This window comes from Mercenaria mercenaria, chromosome 2 (genome assembly GCF_021730395.1).
Source record: "Mercenaria mercenaria strain notata chromosome 2, MADL_Memer_1, whole genome shotgun sequence".
Classification (NCBI taxonomy): Eukaryota; Metazoa; Mollusca; class Bivalvia; order Venerida; family Veneridae; genus Mercenaria; species Mercenaria mercenaria.
In genome coordinates this window covers 84,540,001-84,561,090 of record NC_069362.1, presented here as the reverse complement: position 1 = coordinate 84,561,090, position 21,090 = coordinate 84,540,001, and the positions used below count along the sequence as shown (strand labels likewise).

At 36.8% G+C, this 21,090-nt stretch overlaps 1 protein-coding gene across 1 annotated transcript in view; it reads left to right on the top strand.

Moving 5' to 3' along the window:
- LOC123564461 (uncharacterized) overlaps nt 1-21,090 on the top strand; it is a 78,230-nt gene that overhangs the window by 5,733 nt on the left and 51,407 nt on the right. The window contains exons 6-29 of the mRNA XM_053526961.1: nt 51-114; nt 528-626; nt 1,376-1,479; nt 2,145-2,283; nt 3,590-3,858; nt 4,396-4,566; nt 4,986-5,165; nt 5,731-5,854; nt 6,755-6,822; nt 8,292-8,497; nt 8,686-8,943; nt 9,160-9,835; nt 10,500-10,645; nt 11,757-11,904; nt 12,150-12,403; nt 12,934-13,012; nt 13,652-13,897; nt 14,062-14,608; nt 14,854-15,094; nt 15,541-16,234; nt 16,666-16,866; nt 17,440-17,596; nt 18,235-18,325; nt 21,012-21,090. The exon at nt 21,012-21,090 is cut by the window's right edge and continues 554 nt beyond it. Coding sequence (XP_053382936.1) covers nt 51-114; nt 528-626; nt 1,376-1,479; nt 2,145-2,283; nt 3,590-3,858; nt 4,396-4,566; nt 4,986-5,165; nt 5,731-5,854; nt 6,755-6,822; nt 8,292-8,497; nt 8,686-8,943; nt 9,160-9,835; nt 10,500-10,645; nt 11,757-11,904; nt 12,150-12,403; nt 12,934-13,012; nt 13,652-13,897; nt 14,062-14,608; nt 14,854-15,094; nt 15,541-16,234; nt 16,666-16,866; nt 17,440-17,596; nt 18,235-18,325; nt 21,012-21,090 — 5,241 coding nt within the window. The remainder of the gene's footprint in view (nt 1-50; nt 115-527; nt 627-1,375; nt 1,480-2,144; nt 2,284-3,589; nt 3,859-4,395; nt 4,567-4,985; nt 5,166-5,730; nt 5,855-6,754; nt 6,823-8,291; nt 8,498-8,685; nt 8,944-9,159; nt 9,836-10,499; nt 10,646-11,756; nt 11,905-12,149; nt 12,404-12,933; nt 13,013-13,651; nt 13,898-14,061; nt 14,609-14,853; nt 15,095-15,540; nt 16,235-16,665; nt 16,867-17,439; nt 17,597-18,234; nt 18,326-21,011) is intronic.

Here is a 21,090-nt window from a genome sequence, read left to right as displayed (position 1 = left end):
AAACCATCTGTGTTTATTTATAAATCTTGACCTTTTATATGCATCTACAGGGTAAATTTATCCGTATCCACTTTGGTCCTACTGGAAAAATCGCTGGAGCCGATATCGAGACTTGTAAGTGCAACATTTGTGGCATTCATTTTAATTAAACATAAAATACATTTGATATAAAGAGGAGTCGTACATTCTCCATGTATATGAAAACGTCAGCTTATCGGTCTTGTGTCGTAATACTGGCACGTCAGTATTCCCAGGTCTTGATCTAGTCGTAAGATATTGCCAGACGCATTATTTTCTTTATATATGTAGTTTTACTGTGTTTGTTTCATATCTGATTAGGGGTTTTATAGTTATATGAAATCGCGATGATTGGTTGGGTGTTAGGATGTTTGACCGTTGATACATTCGACCTAAGTCTAAAAATTAAAGGCAACACGGAAATTCTTGATAATTAACAAATATGTATATTTTTCATACAAAAGCACCTTTCAGCCGCATCGTTTCATATATACTTTTTTGCTATTCAGACCTGCTAGAGAAGTCTCGTGTAACTTACCAACAATCGGCTGAGCGAAACTACCACATCTTCTACCAGATTATGACAGACGTATATCCAAAATACCATGGTAAAGCTTCACACCTTCCTTGTTATCCCATTTTAGAAATCATAATTGTGTATCTTTAGATCAAATATGATAAGTTAACTCTCAGACATTTTCAGTACAATGAGAACAAACCTGGCTACATAGAAATAAATAGTTTAATTGATATTAGATTCAGAATTTCATGTGATAAATTACTTGGAGCGATGGACTAATCTGTCGCCGGCTGAACCTGGTGTTCGAGGCAAATACCGTGCGTTGATGTCATGGCGATAAATCACTCCTTCTGAGTTGAGCATTATAAAACTTGAGAACTTGAAAGGCATATTTCAGAGAATGAACTCAGTTCTACATGTATAATGTGGAAGAGTGGTTTCCTAGGAAGATGACTTTAGAATGATTCGCAGCTGCAAACTTTCTTCATTTTCATCAAATCATGATAAAATAAATAAGTAAATTGAATTTTTTTTATGATGGAGGCGACTGTGAAATACTTGTGTGCTGGTACGCCTAACTGTAGACTTACAAAGTCTGTTGAGATCAAGTTATCTGTAATAAAGTTTATTCTTTCTTCATACTGACACTGATATTTTCTAAGAAAACCATTTTCTCTCTAGGCTCATTGTAAATGTTTTCAGAAAGTGCTATCAAAGAGGATTGATTTTATGGCCAAGTGCTTTACATTTATGACTCTAACGACTGATGCCAGTCTAGCTTAACTGCGGAATGTGTATTTTCCAGTCTAAATACATTAACGTTTTCTTCCGTTATAGAGATGTGTTTGATTCAGCCTGATGCGGGTCTCTACTCTTTCATCAATCAAGGTGTACTAACAGTGGACGGCATCGACGACAATGAAGAAATGAAACTCACTGATGTAAATATTTTTGATCAATTGACAGAGTGGGAGTGAAAAAAGGCGAGAATTAAGTCAGCAATTAAAATCATTTTTATTTGCAAACGTTATTTAATACGTGTAGATTATAGAAAACATTAGTTCAATTAATAACGTATGATTCGTTCGGTTTTATACAACATTAATAATGTATGAAATGTATTAACACTGTAAGTGAATGGTAATTCCGTACTAAAGCACTAGCATTGTCAGTCCAGAGGACCAAAGTTCGATTCCCGGCATTGGCACTAGAAATTTGAAATGCTATTTCTCACTTATGAATGTCTTGTTACAAACGTGGAGCTGCGCGGTAGATGGGAGGGTGTCAGGACGTCATGTATCTTAGCTCTTCACCGGGTACGTTAAGGAGCCAGACTGTCTGTTCAAGAAGAGTTAGACATCTCTCCTTCTCCCTCTCTTCGCTCTGTCTGTCTGTCTGTCTGTCTGTATGTCTGTCTGTCTGTCGATTTCTCTTGCTTTCTCTTGCCCCTGTCTCTCTGGTCTGTCAGATCGCTCTTTATCTGTACTAGTAGGGAATGCATTTCGCGCGCTGAGTGGCTGTGTTTGTATGTAAAACACCCCTGAACGTGCATACAATGAATACTTTATAAATCTGGTAAAATACAAATCAACATGTTTGTCTTTAGGAAGCCTACGATGTGTTGGGCTTCACCCAGGACGAGAAGAACAGCTTGTACAAGATCACTTCCGCCATTGTCCATGCTGGTGAGATGAAATGGAAGCAGCATCCAAGAGAAGAACAGGCGGAAGCCGATGGCACTGCTGGTATGTTTTCTAAATTTTTATTTGAATTTTTTATTTTAAATTTACATGCTATTTTTGATTCCTGATCATAACATTTAAAACTATTTTTTTCGTATTTTCGTACTTTTGTATTATTTGTCATTAAAATGTGTTTGTCAAGTACCTAATGTCAGCTTTGAAAATTCAACGTAGTATGGATACATATATGGGTACATAACGACACAGACTGTTTGAAGACCTGCACATTTTGTCTGATAATATAAAGTACTGGATGGTTTTCTATATAAAAAAGAATGCACTGATGCCAACTTAGTTACTGTGTTCACATAAGTTGAACAGACCGCAACAATTTTTCTTTTTACAGAAGTACAATTTTTCTTTTCAATCCAATATTAAATATATTACAAAAAATTCCTTTAATTCAAATGTGTGATTATTATTATTATTTATTTTAGGACATAGTACACAATACAAACAAGACAAACAAATAACTTTTAAATATCACGGACAAAAAGTGGCAGATATTAAGAATCAACATTTAAAACAAGACATTATAAAAATTAAAACAAATTAGACAATTAGCATTTATAAAACCTTAATAGCGTACTTTTACTGCGAATAAATATATGTGCATGCATATATATATACATATATGCATACATATACCTATACACACACACATACAAACACACACACACACACACTCACGCACACACACACACACACACACCAAAAAGGGAAATGACTATAAAAATTGAAAAATTTGTACTATGTGCCTATGGATAACCCATTAAGCTAAAAGCTTATTCCCAATGTGGTCCATGTGAAAAATTGACATGCCCAAAGTTATAAAACCAACTGAATAATATATAAAAAAAATGAAATCCTTTGTCAAGATTTAGGTTTAAAACGGGAGTAAAAGTAGGCTCCTTATGCATAATTAAAATGACTAGAGAATAAAAATAATATTACATTATTAATACTGATCAACGAAGATAACGTCACGTTCAGTAATACAGAAATGGGTCTCCAGACTCTCTCTTGTCATTTCTTGTAAATGAGATTTGACAGATTTCTTAAAGTGGTTAATGTTCTTTAAGGATTTAATTCTTTCAGGGAGTGCATTCCATTCTTTAATGTCATTAAAATAAAAAGTTTGTTTTATTAAAGAATTACAATGAGGTAAAACAAAGTTATAACCACTGGAGCGAATATTGGCCTCATTACAAAAAGTGAAGTTTTCTCTTAGACAGATTCAAATGAAATACCATACTATTTGCGTTGGGCCTTACTTTCGTTTCAATACGCTTATATTGCACATTATCAGAGGCTGAAAAGGTCGCATTCCTGCTTGGTGTCAACAGTGGTGACCTTTTGAAGGGCTTCTTGAAACCAAAGATCAAGGTCGGTACGGAATTCGTCACACAGGGCAGAAATAAAGATCAAGTAGTATATTCGGTCAGTGCCATGGCCAAATCTACCTACGCCCGCATGTTCGACTGGCTGGTCAAGAGAGTAAACTTAACCCTTGACACAAAAGCGAAGAGGAATTACTACATTGGTGTGTTGGATATTGCCGGTTTCGAAATTTTTGACGTAAGTTATTTTTGTGCTTTAAATATTTTAAGTATCGTATTGTGTGTTCGTTCGGCGACTGTATTCAATCCTAAGTAGAACTTTTTTCATGGTTGGCAGCTAAAAGAAACACGCAAAACATAGTTTTGCCGCTTTTTAAATATGATAGACATACCTTATATCTGTGGAAAAATGCTTTACAGAAAAGGTGTTACTGCATTTAAACAATATGTGTATATAAAGAGGTGGTTTTTATAAGATGGTAGTGTTTGGTTTTCACAGAAGCATCAGTTAAGTGGCCTGTAGAATGTCTTTATCATCTGCTTTGTCAGTTGTATTCATTGTTATTCCTGGTGTCTTCCCCCGCCATCAAAACCATATTAGCTAACTTGTGTCAGAGTGATTCTAAACACATTACACAAACCTCAACGCGTACGGTTCATCACTAAACTTATGACATTTAAACAGCTGATTTCGATATTGCATGTATATAATATTATGTTACTTGTATACACAATCACTTTTTATTATAATTTTAATGTATTTTTTGTACAATAGTTCAACAGTTTTGAGCAATTGTGTATCAATTACACCAATGAGAGACTCCAGCAGTTCTTCAACCACCACATGTTCGTACTGGAACAGGAAGAATACAAGAAGGAAGGTATCCAGTGGGAGTTCATTGACTTTGGTATGGACTTGCAAGCTTGTATTGACCTTATCGAAAAGGTACAGTATGTCCACATAACGCTTCTTTATACATACAATGTACACTATTAAGTTCTTTAACCAAACTGAATGTCATTAATAGATACGTAAACGTAGATGCACACCTGTTACTCTCAACTGATAATTCATCTCACCTGTTACCCCACCCCGCAAAAAATGCTGAACACTACCGTGAACATAAGTATTGTGTACCTTGTAAATGCTTTCCATAACGTTTTCAAAAGTACACATAATAAATGTGACATTAATAGAAAAGCAGACGATAACAATTTAAAAGACTGCTGAAAAAAACACTGTCCAAACCATCACCGTGCCTCTCCTGCCCCAACTGTCCCACCCCCACCATCCAAAAAAGAAATAAACTAAAGAAGAGCAGTACCCTGAATCGTCTTGGATTTCATTTGGTTTATCAATTTCAGCCCATGGGTATTTTGTCCATTCTTGAAGAAGAATGCATGTTCCCGAAGGCCTCAGACAAAACCTTTGAGGAAAAACTGATGATCAACCATTTGGGCAAAACCAAGAATTTCACGAAACCAGTGAAGAGCCGAAAGGGAGGTGCGAATGCCCACTTTGAGTTAGGCCATTACGCTGGAGCTGTAAGTGATATAAAGAAGAAATTATTGTAAAAGTCTGAATGTAACAAAGATATTTTGTTCAGTTTGGTATAAGGTACGTGACAATACCGTGCAGTAACACAATCTGACTTCGAACAATAACTCGAAACATTTTATAGGGAAAGAATCCTTTTTGAAATTTTGATTTCAAAGAGAAAATATTCGTATACCGTCTTTTACGCGTGTAAGAATGATATTGTAATGTTTACGTTATTGCACTTTCCTTTTGATTTAGACAGCCTAATTACTTTTTTGAAATATATCTATATAAATATATACATGAAAAATAAATACTATTACGTTTGGATATGTGAAGTGTCAATGCATACGCTTCGTTTCCAGATAGAAATTACCTTACATCAAGATCAAATATACAAACAGTTGGAGCCAGTTTCGTGATTAGTTCAAAGTGGCGTACTTGGATTCTCCTGTAGTGCGTTTAACTTAAAAATGTTTCTGGATAATTGAGAACAAAAATGGTTTGTTTTTTTTGGCGTATTTTAATTCAATGACAAATATTTACCACTTGAATGTAACCTTATTTCAGGTACCCTACAACATTACTAACTGGCTTGAAAAGAACAAAGATCCAGTTAACGAAACTGTTGTCGGCATCTTGTCCGAGTCTAAGGAAGCACTTGTTGGCACACTGTTCGCACAGCCTGCTGCACGTAAGATTATTTAAGATGATTTAAATCATTTACATAGTTATTCATACATTGATTTAGGATTTTGTTTCAGCAAAGGTACATTCTTCAAAAGTATTCATTCCTTTTGGATCATTATCTTTGTATTTCTTTTTGTTTTTGTTTATTATTTTCTTACGTTTTTTTAATCGCATGACAAGAAATGAAGATAAAGATGGACCTTTTAAATTGATTAAGAAACCTAAATATATAGTTCAGCGATATTATAGGATTATATACACTGCTAAAGTCGTGAAATGAGAAAGCATACATTTTATAGTCAGAGAGTCGAGATTTGGTTCACTTTCAGTGAAGGAATACCATGTGGCTAGTCTGATCCCAGGTGGCGTACGAAAGGTCAGAGGTTTAACTCTGGTGTCCGCCAGTGTCAGTAGTAATGGAGGGCATAGAGCTTTCCTCCACCATCAAAGGCTGTAAAGTCGCCATATCACCAATTCCCAATCACGGAATTGATGTTACGTAAACCCTAAGGAAATAACAATGACATCTCTAGGCCGAACGAAGTAAAACGATTAAAATGTCACTGCTGGTTTGTCCTACATACAGATGATTTATGTGTAAATTTTGAACAGTTCCAATGTGTAGGACAATTCAGGCATGTATATTAAGCAGTATTGAAACCAGCTTTATTGAGTTGGTTGAATTGTTGAATATAAATTCTCGTCTGAACAACTAGATCAATCCGGTGTATCGTATTGGTGACCGCACAAATTATATACATGTACATGATGTATATATAGAAATCTATGCGTGTGTGTGCTACTGAAGATATGAATTCTTTAGTCTTAGATTATATAAGAAACTAAGTCATCTTTTATGTTTTTTACCCCGTAGAAACATTTTGTGTCTTTTTTTTTATTTCAGCCGAAGGCGGTGGTGGTAAGAAGAAGGGCAAATCATCTGCTTTCCAGACCATTTCTTCTACACACAGAGTAAGTTTATCCTGATATGAATTCGTTTTTTTATGCCCCCGAAGGGAGGCATATAGTTTTTGAACCGTCTGTCTGTCGGTCTGTCGGTCTGTCAGTCTGTCGGTCTGTCCGCATTTTCGTGTCCGGTCCATATCTTTGTCATCGATGGATGGATTTTCAAATAACTTGGCATGAATGTGTACCACAGTAAGACGACGTGTTGCGCGCAAGACCCAGGTCCGTAGCTCAAAGGTCAAGGTCACACTTAGACTTTAAAGGTCAATTTTCATGATAGTTGGGCGTGTCCGGTCCATATCTTTGTCATCCATGGATGGATTTTCAAATAACTTGGCATGAATGTGTACCACAGTAAGACGACGTGTCGCGCGCAAGACCCAGGTCCGTAGCTTAAAGGTCAAGGTCACACTTAGACGTTAAAGGTCATTTTTCATGATAATTGGGCGTGTCCGGTCCATATCTTTGTCATCCACGGATGGATTTTCAAGTACCTACACATGAATGTATGGCACAGTAAGACGACGTGTCGCGTGCAAGACCCAGGTCTGTAGCTCAAAGGTCAAGGTCACACTTAGACGTTAAAGGTCATATTTCATGATAGTGCATTGATGGGCGTGTCCGGTTCATATCTTTGTCATTCATGCATGGATCTTAAAATAACTACGCATGAATGTGTGGCACAGTAAGATGATGTGTCGCGCGCAAGACCCAGATCCGTAGGTCAAAGGTCCTAAACTCTAACATCGGCCATAACTATTCATTCAAAGTGCCATCGGGGGCATGTGTCATCCTATGGAGACAGCTCTTGTTACTGAAGTCAGGTTATACCTTTTTGTTTTATGTTGTAAACAGAAGATATTGAGCCTAGCCTGTTGCGTCTTGCAGAATACATGTATATGCAAATACTGAACCGGTACAAATGTGTAACTTGCGATTCAGGCAGCTGATAAGCTGTGTCGAAACTAACTTTTCTTAGTTAGCAAATATGTGCATACTCGTCTATTCTGCTAAGTGTTGTTTTGTTATTGGTCTGTTGAATTGTGATGGTGGTTTGTTTGTATATTTTTTCTCTACTTATATACATCCAAAATGTATTGATACGGGATCTTCAGGAGCATTAATTACAGCGTTTATAAAGAATGCCATTCTGTGGAGTTTTTTTCAAGGGACGTCACAACGATTAGTTATGTTGCATCCAGTTCTGGTTAAAATGTGTTAGATCTAATCTGTATCATTTGTTCTACCTTTGAATGTCTTTGTTTTCTTTGATTAATTAAAAGGCACTATTCTAAAGAAGATATATCCTATAATCTGTACCCAATTATATGTATGTTTAATTGTAATACAAGGATTATAGTTGATTTTATGCATGTCTAGATATCATCAATTCTTTCCACGTTTTATCTCTGTTTATATAAACGATGCTTATGAATGTATATTATATTTGTTTTACATTTCGTATCTTTAAATAGGAATCTCTGAACAAGCTGATGAAGAACTTGTACACCACCCATCCTCACTTTGTACGTTGCATCATTCCAAACGAGACAAAGTCCCCAGGTGTCATCGATGCCGCCCTTGTTCTCAACCAGCTCCAGTGTAACGGTGTACTTGAAGGTATCCGTATCTGCAGAAAGGGCTTCCCAAGCAGAGTCCTCTACGGTGAATTTAAACAGAGGTTAGTTATTGTATATTATCTGAATTATTTTGCTGTAATATTAATCAATATTCTGCAAACAATAAAAGCTTTTATTTTAAAAGTACTGTCCAGACGACCGGATTTCTACAGGGAAATATATTTTAACCGTCCGTTTAATTCTTAGAAACGTTATATGATCTTTCACATGCAGATTTTTACAATTTCAGATACTCTATCTTGGCTCCAAATGCTATTCCACAAGGATTTGTTGATGGCAAACATGTCACCGAAAAGATTTTGGAAGCGCTCCAGATGGACCCTAATGAGTACAAAATTGGTAACACCAAAGTATTCTTCAAAGCTGGTGTATTGGGTATGCTTGAAGACATGCGTGATGAACGTCTCTCTAAAATTGTTTCCCTCTTCCAGGCCCATATCAGAGGTTACCTCATGCGCAAACAGTACAAGAAACTTCAGGACCAGAGGTATAACAGTGCACCACTTGAAAAAGGGGATATTACATGTAAACGTTATTAGTATATCAAGAAATAAAATTCACACTTACTTTGAAAAAAATACTTATGCATTGTTTGGAGAAAGTCAGTTTCAGAATTTAAAATTGACGTTTTGGGAGACTTGTTTTCTATCTTCGTGTTGTACACATTTTATAGCGCATATAAGACCAATAACCTTTTTTTCAGAACCGGTCTGTCCCGCATTCAGAGGAATATCCGTAAGTACATGGTGTTGAAGAATTGGCAATGGTGGAAACTGTACACAAAGGTGAAGCCACTGCTTAGTGCTGCTCGTGCTGAGGATGAAATGAAACAGATGGAAGAAGAATTCAAAAAATGCAAAGAAGAACTTGCTAAAGTTGAGAAAATAAAGAAAGAACTAGAGGAACAAAATGTTGATTTACGAAGACAAAAAGATGACATGTACTTCCAGCTCCAAGCAGAGCAAGATACCATGGGAGAATATGAAGAAAAAATGGAGAATCTAATAAAGAGTAAGGCTGAATACGAATCGCAGATAAAGGAACTTGAAGAAAGGTGTATGGATGAAGAGGAGGCTGCCGCTGAACTTCAGTCCGTCAAGAAAAGGATGGAAGAGGAGGCTGACAAATTGAAGTCAAATATCTCAGAGCTTGAGGGCACTCTTGCAAAGGCTGAACAAGATAAAACAACTAAAGACAATCAAATAAGAACACTCCAGGGTGAAATGGCACAGCAAGATGAACAGATAGGTAAACTGAACAAGGACAAAAAGAATTTAGAAGACAATCTGAAGAAAACCCAAGACTCCCTTGCAGCAGAGGAAGATAAAGTCAATCATCTCAACAAAGTTAAACAAAAGCTCGAGTCAACTCTTGATGAGGTACATTACAACACTAAAACAAATCATAAACCTACAAAAATAACCGTATATAACTTTGAAATAAGATTGAAATTACAATTGAAATGCGTAAAATTACATCGTAAAGTAGTGTTTTTTTCTGTCATAACTAAAACACATTATTGCTTCAGTTAGTTCAGTGAAATATGTATATATATCAAATGGAAAAATAGTGCGATAGACCATTTACCGCCTGATAGACCATTTACCGCCTGAAAATTACTTTAAAGAAACTTGTGACTTCCTGTTGTTACGATCAGTGTTGTCGCTAATTCGCTTCCTTTATCGTTCTGATGTATTTACACACCATGTTTGTGGTATTGCTAGTAACGCAAAAGGTAGAGTGATTAGCATTTGTAGCTAGGCTCTTGCAAAAATAAATTTTGCTAATATTAGTGTGTACATTTTATGTGTATTGGAAGGATGCGAACTTTTGTTAAAGCTCTTGATGCCAGACAGTTTATTGTAATACATCCTGTTAATTACTAGATAACATGTTTTATGGGAAGTAAAATTCCATAGCCTATATATGATAAATACAACATTACTTCTGATAATTATGGATCACACAGTCTTCCAAATTGCAGTTAGAAAAATAAAATGATACAAGATTATTTTGTGATACAATATAAGTTATTTATTTCAGATGGAGGATAGTTTAGAACGTGAAAAGAAGGTCCGCGCTGATGTTGAGAAGGCCAAGAGAAAGGTAGAACTTGATCTCAAATCTACACAGGAAGCTGTGGAGGAACTTGAGCGTGTCAGGGCCGACCTTGAAGGCAATGTCAAGAAGTATGTTTCAGTCCTTGGTACTTAATGAAATCATTTCAACAATTGTTAAGGAGTAAAGCTGTCAGTATTTACTGTAGTACATTAAAATAAAGATAATGTGAGTTTAGAGTTACATGGATTCGAGATAGAAAATTTAAATTTGAAGTAATATAGAGTGAAGTAGATGTTTTCAATTTGACTTAGTTTCATATCATAAATTATAACGAAAAATTGTGTCAGCGCGACATTAACCCCAAAAACTAGAAAAATCCTAGTAATTGTGAAAATATGTTGAAAGCGGGGCAATGATTTTTGAACAGAAACCGTACGTTTTTCTTTTTTTTTTTACGTTTACATACATACGTGAAAGAATAAGTTATAAAATGTCATAAAATCTTTACAATGTTCCGACGTACTAATGTGGATGAAAATTACCAAAGGGATCTTCATGGCTAGTGGTTAAGCCACTAACTTCCTTTCACTTGTCTTATACCTCTTTGGTAGAAGGAAGCGGTGGTTTAGTGGTTAAGGTGTCAGCCATTCAACAAGTGGGTCATGGGTTCGAGCCCCATTGTGGTCACGACCACTAATTCTCATATGACACCAGTCCTGGTTTTCAAGGACGGTGACTTGAAAGTGGTTCAAATAAGCTTGAGGCTTTCATCACAATCGAGCTAAAATAAATTAGTATAAAATAATTACCTCCGTAGCTCGAAGTTTCATGTCGGGAACCTTCCCAGACGGTTTATGGAAAGTCGTTGGTGCTATCTATCCAGGTACAGGCACGTGCTTGACATAATAAAGAGAGGGGCACCTGATATCTTTCGCCACCATTACAATCTGACAACAGGACATATAATTGTGTCCGTATATCATGATATCCAACAAAAAAGAAACTATTTTACAAACTTAGGTGGACTTCAAGCTATCGTACTTAGTAACACAATGATATTTTCTTATGTGATGAATGTTGTGGGTGTATATAGCGCAGTTAATTCCTATTTGCAAGAAAAGATAGTCTAAGGTTCAAAACAGGTGATTTTAGCTCTGTCTCTTACTTAGGTTGTACATACATGATAAACAAAGCAAGTTTATTTTACGGTATAACAGATATTTACATTTTACTATACAGGAAGGACGCTGAAATCAAATCTCTCAATTCTAAACTAGAAGATGAGCAGAATCTTGTTGCACAACTTCAAAGAAAGATTAAGGAACTTCAGGCTAGAATTGAAGAACTCGAGGAAGAACTCGAAGCAGAGAGACAAGCCAGATCAAAGGTATGAAACGCTATTCGCCGCATTCAAAATCGAAACATTCCTTTTGAACAATTCTAATTTTGTAACGATTTTATGACAACAGCAAGTTATATGATGTACACTGATTAGGCCACAGTTAAACTAAGCTAATGGATATTCAGTGGATATTCAGGTCAGTAAAAAATTCATCGTAGAAGAGCGATTGTCTTTAAATTTCGTTAATTGTAAAATCGCCATTTCAGTTTCTGTTCTATTGTCCTTTACAGGTAGAGAAACAGAGAACTGAACTCAGCCGCGAGCTCGAAGACCTCAGTGAACGTCTCGACGAAGCTGGTGGTGCCACTGCCGCTCAGGTTGAATTGAACAAGAAACGGGAAGCTGAACTTCTGAAGCTTCGCCGTGATCTGGAGGAGCAGGCTCTCCAATCTGAGTCTCAGATCGCATCTCTGCGCAAAAAGGCAAATGATGCCGCAAATGAGATGGCAGACCAGGTCGATCAACTTACAAAGACTAAACAGAGGTAAATAAACAGACTGGATGAAAATAACACGAGGCTTTCCAAAATACTAGAAGCTCTCATTGTCTTTCATACAATATCGTTTATTTCCATTTGAAAAGTACATCTAATTTCTTGGACATCACAAACTTAGTTGATTGGTTTCTATTGATAAGTAGTAAAAAGAATAAATATTTTAGTGGAACTATTGATTCATCTTTTTTTGAACTTTCAGATGGTTTATTTTCTTTTGTAAATCTTTGTATTATGTAGTCACTCTGTAACAGTTCATTCGTATAAATTTTATATGGGATTGCACAAGGTATGTCATTAAACAATAGATCATTATTCCAGGAGTAGATTTTTGTAACGTGTTAATGAGTGTTATGTTGGCATTTGTATCATCATAAGATAGTATGTTCGCATTGCAAACTATCAAGCTGACCTTGTGATATTAAGTTACCATAATATTCTTTCATAAGAGTCTGTAATAAAAGCTTGTAAGACAAGTTAATAGGGAAAATGCACAGAAAGTTTTCTAAACTTTATTTTAGAGTTGAAAAGGAAAAGATGCAGCTTAAAGGCGAAATTGAAGATCTTCACGCACAAATAGAGCATGTTTCTAAAAATAGAGTAAGTAGATTATAAGTTGAAGCTAAGTTGTATGTATTCTTGTTGCATGTACCTAATATCTATCCTCTCTATAAATACTTTATAAAGCTGTCAAATTTCACAGAGCTATATTGCTAGACCCATTACAGAGTAAAAATCCTTACCTCATCTTGAAGAATTATCCTAAAACTGATATAAAATGAAGAGTAAATGTAGGTATCAATTATCTTCTAAGAAAGAGTTTTCCTGTCACTTTTGCTTTCCGCAAATCACAACCAAATTTACTGTGCCTTGACCTTGTATTACGTCTCGTACTAAAGTTCAGTTTTATTTCACCCAAAATAACCTTATAACACAATGAACTTTAAAAACAAAACCATGTCATTACCCGCCCCACGCCCCCTACTCTACCTTCACAAGGTGAAAAATTAGTGTTCAGTAGTGTCAGCCATAACGACACAACTGTTTCTCCACTGAAACCTGGCTATGGTATTTCATTAAAAAGTTTTATGGACGATTTAGCTGTCAACTTTATAAAAGGATATATATATATATATATCTTAATATTAACCCAGTTCTTATGAGAACAAGGAGTTTATCTATAAGTTTCATGTCCTTTTGTTGCATGAAAATAAATTTTGCATACCGTATCTTTAACAGGGCATGTCCGAAAAAATGTCCAAACAAGTTGAGGCCCAGATCTCAGACCTCAATGGTCAGTTAGAAGAAAGTCAGCGAAATATACAGGAGCTCAATTCATCCAAGGCCAGACTGCAGAACGAAAATGCAGACCTCAGCCGCCAGCTCGAGGATGCCGAGAGTCGATCAAACCAGCTCGCTAGAGAGAAATCTAACCTCGTATCGCAGCTTGATGAAGCCAGGCGCACTCTTGAAGACGAGAGTAGGGTATGATTGTTTGCTTAATCTTTAACAAGTAAAAATAAGAATTTTGAATATCTGCTTACGGCTTATCATGTCTAAATTATTTTTGTAGGCTAAATATTGAACCATCTTTAATTACACATATAAGATTTACATTGCATACAGATGATTATTTACTTTTATCGCAGGCTCGTCAGAAACTTAGCACTGAAATCAGAAACCTCCAAGCTGACCTTGACGCTCTCCGTGAGCAGCTCGAGGAGGAATCGGAAGCAAAGGCTGATATGCAGAGACAACTTTCCAGAGCAAACGCCGAGGCTCAGTCTTGGCGCGTCAAGTACGAGAGCGAAGGCCTGGCTCGTGCTGACGAACTTGAGGAGGCTAAACGCAAGCTGCAAGCCAAACTTCAAGAAATGGAAGCAACACTCGATACAGCTAATACCAAGATTAATAACCTGGAAAAGACCAAGTCAAGATTGCAAGGAGAGCTCGAGGATGCTGTAATAAACGTAGACAGAGCCAATGCAACTGTCAATCAACTTGAAAAGAGAAACCGATCATTCGATAAAACAGTTGCTGAGTGGCAAGCTAAGGTTCGCACACTACAGGGTGAATTTGACAGTGTACAAAAGGAGTCTCGTAGTTATTCTGCTGAACTTTACCGCATGAAAATTCAGTATGAAGAATCAGGCGACACCATCGAGTCTCTGAAGAGAGAAAACAAAAATTTGGCTGGTAAATATAAACTACTAGATATTCAGTATTTATCTGTTTACAGGTAAAATTGACGTTTCATTACACGGCTTTAAATAGATATTCGCTGTATAATCTACTTAAAGGAAACTATTTATTCCGGTAACCTATTATGATTATAGGCACTGTTTTCTTTTCAACAAAAAGTATCTGTTTTATGGTTCTTCATTTTATGCTATTAGCAATGATGAAAAAGAATGTTAAATTAATGTTGAACACTTTTCCAGACGAAATCCACGACATGAACGATCAGATGAACGAGGCTGGAAGATCCATACATGAACATGACAAGGCGCGTCGTCGTCTTGAAATGGAAAAGGAGGAGCTTCAAGCTGCTCTGGAAGAGGCAGAGGGTGCCCTAGAACAAGAAGAAAGCAAAGTAGCACGTGCTCAGCTCGAGATTACAACTGTTCGAACAGAAATTGACAGACGCATTGCCGAAAAGGAGGAAGAGTTTGAGAACACACGGTTAGCTTGGATTATATGTTTTCCAATTGATATAAATGCTATTTTACGTTAGTAAGGTCTCAAGTAACAGTTTAAGTAAGTAGTGATGTAAATACAAAGACTATAAGCAATCTTTTAATCAGTTTTTGCGGTATAATTTTCCCATGTTAATTTCAGTTTTATTCTGTGCGACAAGTATGACAATTGGCCATTTACTTCAAAACTGTCGCTTCTATAAACATCCGGCCATTAATAGTCCCGCAGCAAAGCGAGTTAGCGGCTTAAGACTATCAACACGGACGCGTAGGTAGCTTACTCGTCGAACCATCATCCCTGTATCCAAGCCAATCACGCACCAAAACCACGTGTTCGTAAAATGGCGACATGCTTGGTAACGCCTGATAAATCAAACGCTTGCCATTATCTATTTATACCACAACGTTTAAGAACAATTATTAATTTTGCAGACGAAATCACCAAAGAGCTCTTGATTCCGTAAATGCAAGTCTGGAAGCGGAAGCTAAAGGAAAACAAGAGGCCCTCAAAATCCGCAAGAAACTGGAATCAGACATAAATGAACTTGAAGCATCGCTCGATGTTAGTAATAGATCTAGAGCAGATGCAGAAAAGAATTCTAAGAGATATCAGGAGATGCTTAGGGAAATGCAGTCAGCTATAGAAGATGAACAGCGAAAAGCCAACGAAGCCCGCGAAGCTTATGAAATGGCAGAGAGACGTACAAACGCCGTTCAAATTGAATGCGAAGAAATCAGATCTGCCCTGGAGTCTGCAGAAAGAGCACGCAAAACGACCGAGAATGAGCTTGTGGAGACCGCAGATCGTGTAAACGAGCTCGCAGCTAGCCTTCAGAGTGTAGGTAGCCAGAAAAGAAAGCTTGAAGGTGACATTAGCGCAATGCAGGCTGACCTGGACGAAATGAACGGTGAAGTACGATCTGCGGAAGAAAAGGCAAAGAAGGCAGTTTTAGATGCTCAGCGTTTAGCTGATGAACTTCGTTCCGAGAAAGACCATAGTTCATCAATCGAAAAGATGAGGCATGCTTTGGAGTCTCAAGTGAAGGAACTCACCGTACGCCTTGATGAAGCAGAGGCATCTGCTTTGAGAGGGGGAAAGAAGGTCCTTGCAAAACTTGAAACTAGGGTAATTATATTTAAGAACTAATGTATAGGAAACCCGTGTTTTAACGCTATTAATACACGAAAAGAAGTTATACAACCGCGGAATAATTTCACGAGGACGTAGGTCGAGTGAATTATTCTGGCGACGTATAACCGAATTTGAGTGTATTAATTTAAGAAAAACACGATTTTGCTATACATTATTTCAATTCAAATATGCCCTTTATCTACAACAGTAGATAAAATAAATTGCAACGAAAACATCGACGCCATCGCACGTTAACGTGACGTCATTTTAGCATAAGCTTGTTTTAACAGAAACAAGCATATTAGAATAACTATTAGTAGTCTGCAAACTATGTTTTGTACAAATGATGTTAGTTCTGGCGTTAGTGTAGTGTTCTATATACATAAGCTTGCAGCTTAAATTTTTCTTCCTGATTTGACTTCTAGATCCAACAGTTGGAGTCTGAATATGAGGCAGAACAGAGGCGTCATGCTGAAACACAGAAAAATGCCCGCAAGGCTGATCGTCGTCTCAAGGAACTCGCTTTCCAAGCTGATGAAGACAGGAAGAACCAGGAAAGATTACAGGATCTTATCGACAAACTTCAAGGCAAAATCAAGACATACAAGCGCCAGTCTGAAGAAGCTGTATGTAAACTTTTATATGAATCTTTTCTCTTTCTTTCATGTTACAGATGTAGTAACCGTAATATAAACGTTTAAATTTGTCCGATAATAATTGTAGGTTTTGAACAGCTAAATTGGGTTTTACAATTACATTATGAACGTTTTCTTCGCGGATCGATAAAAAGCACAGCCAGACTGCTTGCAGATGATACAATTGTATTTCTTACATAATTTCACCAGACTACCAAACCTTGCACCCTTGACAATGGAAACTGAGCTGGAATTCAACTCCGATAAGTGCGAGTTGTTGCGTATTACTGAAAAAGAACCCCCTATATTTTCCCATAAAATCAGAAATTTTTGCTAAGGTTTATTTTTGCTGTATCCGCGAATTGACTATTTTCGAGAGAAAAAAAACACCTTTAAAAGTATTGTTAGTGTTATAAGGTCCTATCTACTCCACAATTTGGCTATAGATCAGGAATTTTCTCCCTCGCAAAGTAGTCCTAAATTACATGAATTAAATGTTAAGCCTCTCGAAAATTATTTGATTTTTAAATATTTATTCAGTTGTTTCTTTTATTAATCTTGTAGGAGGAAGTAGCAGCAATAAACCTCGCCAAGTTCCGGAAGGTGGCCGAAGAGCTCGAGGATGCAGAGTCACGTGCTGATTCCGCTGAAAACATGCTGCAAAAGGTTCGAGTTCAGAATCGCAGCAGTATGTCAACAGCTCGCAGCACCACTGTTGTAAGTGCGCTCAAAAAATTATACATAATTATAAATTTAACTATATTTGGACCAAAAGAACAACACTTAAGTATTATATCTAAAACAAATGCATTAATGATACAATATGAGAATTGATCATGAAACTATTTAATCGGCATATGAAAAATAGTAAATGGAGTTCAGTTATGAATTGCATCAGATGGCTTCTTAATCGATTTAGCTGAACTCCTTTTTGTCTAGATCTTTTGTTACGTGATAAGGTAAAATATAATTCGCGTGACGTTACGTTATCATAATTTTACGTTATAATTATTATGTAGTTGCCTTCTATATCTGTGACCTTTTTTTCAGATAAAATCGTCCATGATGTCGTCTAGCTCTGAAGCATAGACTACGGATGAAGTTGAGGTAACATGTAATACATTCATTAAATGGTTAAACAACCGAATAGTTTTTCTGCCTTAATTGTGATGTAGCGAAAATGAAGTTATATTTTCAGTCGGGTACTAGTAGACAAGTAACAATATAACTGACCTATGTCTAAGATTTTATACCGACAATATCAGTTCCTTCGTATTATTTAATTCTCGAAGTGTTATATATCAGTCTAGTGTTCAGTGTGTGTTTCTTGTTATAGCAATTATCTAATACAAATTTCAGGAATCCCGATTGTACCCATTAACCCTATCTTGCCGTCCAGTGGGGGTGATGACAACAACTCATGGAGTCCGCAGTTTAGCCAGTGTCTTCCGTATCTTGCAGTCTTCCAGATCGTCATATTTTCACTTAATATACTCTTCTTCCAACTTTTGACATTCAATTTTTCAAAATTCTATCTTGGAAAAATCCAGACACTACAGAAAATTATACCAAGACATTTCCAGACAACCACCGTGATTTCTTTGAAACACCGTTACCTAACTTAAAACTATAACGGCTGTGATATGTGCTCTTACTGTGTACTAAATATGTTTTATTTTGTTAGAAAAAAAAACTCGTTGAAAATGATATAAGGGATATCCATCAGACCTCTGATGAAGGTTTTTTATTCATTGTGGTCGTTTATGATCCCTCATTGGGCGTCAGTATTGTTTGTTACTGTTAGTAAAGTGTATGCCAATTGTTTTGGTAATGCATTGACTTAACTGATGTAGAAAACATGACATCCAGTAGGAAAAAATGTTTGCAATGAAGTGATGTGTTGTTTCTTTTCTATTTTTAACAGCAAATCGTGGTACAAAAAAAAATTACTGTCCATCCACCTCCCCCGTATCCGGGTTTTCTGTAAATTTCGTATTGAATGCTTCACAAATACATCATTCCGGAGACATCAACGGTAATAACAACAAAGTATATAATATTTCTTAAGGAAAATACGCTTTTGACTTCAGTACTAAAATGAATATATCTTAAAAGTTCAAAAAGTTCCTATTTACATCCCTGAAGATATATAGAATGGTGACCGTGGTGCGTAATCCGATAATACATGAGATAAACAGAATGCTAAAATGCTCATTAACATCTGCAAATTACCCCTTACCCTGCTTAATTTCTATAATGAACTTGTCCATTTTCCAATTTAGACAGTACCATTAACTGTTAAAAGGGGTGCTTACCAAAAAGATACTGACTGAATGGCGAACAATGCAGATCTTGATCAGACTGCACGGATGTGCAGCCTGATCATGATCTACACTGGTCGCAAAGGCAGAATCAGGGTTAAAGATCATATATTAAGAAAATAATGGTATATATTATAAGATTTGTGTATTTTGCAAGGTTATTGATATGAGTTTTATGCATTTCGAAAGTTGAAAATGTATGCCTACATTTGGACTGTTAGCACAAGTTTTCTATGTAGACAAACATTCCTATAATTATTAACAGTTTTTGTTTAAAATTGTCGGAGGCCTGTGTTTCACATAAACCATGATTGATTTTGGAGGAAAGGAGAGTCTTTTTTTCGCACAATGTAGCATTGACTTCATTTCCAAGCATAGTTTAAAGATTTAGGATTAATTCGAGGAGTAATTCGAAAATGTATAATGTCTTAAATATTGCTAGAAATGCTATTAAGGATATATATTCGAAAAGTATTGCACCAAAACATTCGTTGTAAATGAAAAGTATGCTAGATTTGTTCAATTAAGTCAAATAACTTTCAGAACATTTCAACGGCTGAGACGACATTTGAGCCGTGCCACGGGAAAACCAACATAGTGGGTGTGCGACCAGCATGGATCCAGACCAGCCTGCGCATCCGCGCAGTCTGGTCAGGATCCATGCTGTTCGCTAACAGTTTCTCCAATTCCAATAGGCTTTAAAAGCGAACAGCATGGAGCCTGACCAGACTGCGCGGATGCGCAGGCTGGTCTGGATCCATGCTGGTCGCAAACCCACTATGTTGGTTTTCTCATGGCACGGCTCATTTACATTGCCAATTAGTAACAAAGCGGTATATCTTAGACTATCAATTATAGAAAAAACAAACACGTAGATTACACAGCAGATTGACAAAAGACAGGTACTATGGCCAAAAGCACAACCTGACACGAAAGATTAATTTAAAAGAAAAAACAATCCGCATGTGAAGTAATTTAACTAAACAACCCACAGGTATGCAAAACCACAAACAAACGAACGAAACAAAACTGACGTTTTATGAAAGAGTATTTTATTCAAACCACGGAAACACATTTTCCCTATAAAATACAACAGACATATATTGAGTTTTTTTCTGTTATGCAAACTGTCGAAAAGCCTAGTGATTAACATTCAACATCGCTATTTGTTTTCCAAACATGTTAAGTTCTCTTAGAAATACAAAACATGTTGGTTACTGTGGACTTCAGCTGAAGAACGTACTGAATATGTCCAATCAATAATGTTGTAAAATAAAACGCTTGCTTCATACATTAAATGCTGGTAGTTACGGACTGCTTGAGAAGATTAATGGCTGAGAAGAGACTACGACTAACGACCAAAACGATACTATAAAAAGGGCAGGACTGTTGCCCAGGGACAACTAAGGCAGCTGGCCAAGAGGCGACTAGGACTGATGGACGACGGTTGACTACAACATGAGGATACTAGGACGAGAGGAGACTAGGACTAGGACAGAGAAGAGTTTAAGACTGACGGACGCGGGGTGACTAGGACGTGGAGACTAATTCCTGTGACAAAGAGTATTCTAGAACTGATGGACAAGAGACGACGAGGAGAAGAGACTAAAACTTGTGACAGACCGGGAACCTGGACTTGTGACAAACAGGAAACTAGGATTTGTGAGAGAGGAGACTAGGACTTGTGACAGAGAGGAGACTAGGACTTGTGACAGACCGGAGACCTGGACTTGTGACAAACAGGAAACTAGGACTTGTGACAGAGAGGAGACTATGACTTGTGACAGAGAGGAGACTAGGACTTGTGACAAACAGGAAACTAGGATTTGTGAGAGAGAGGAGACTAGGACTTGTGACAGAGAGGAGACTAGGACTTGTGACAAACAGGAAACTA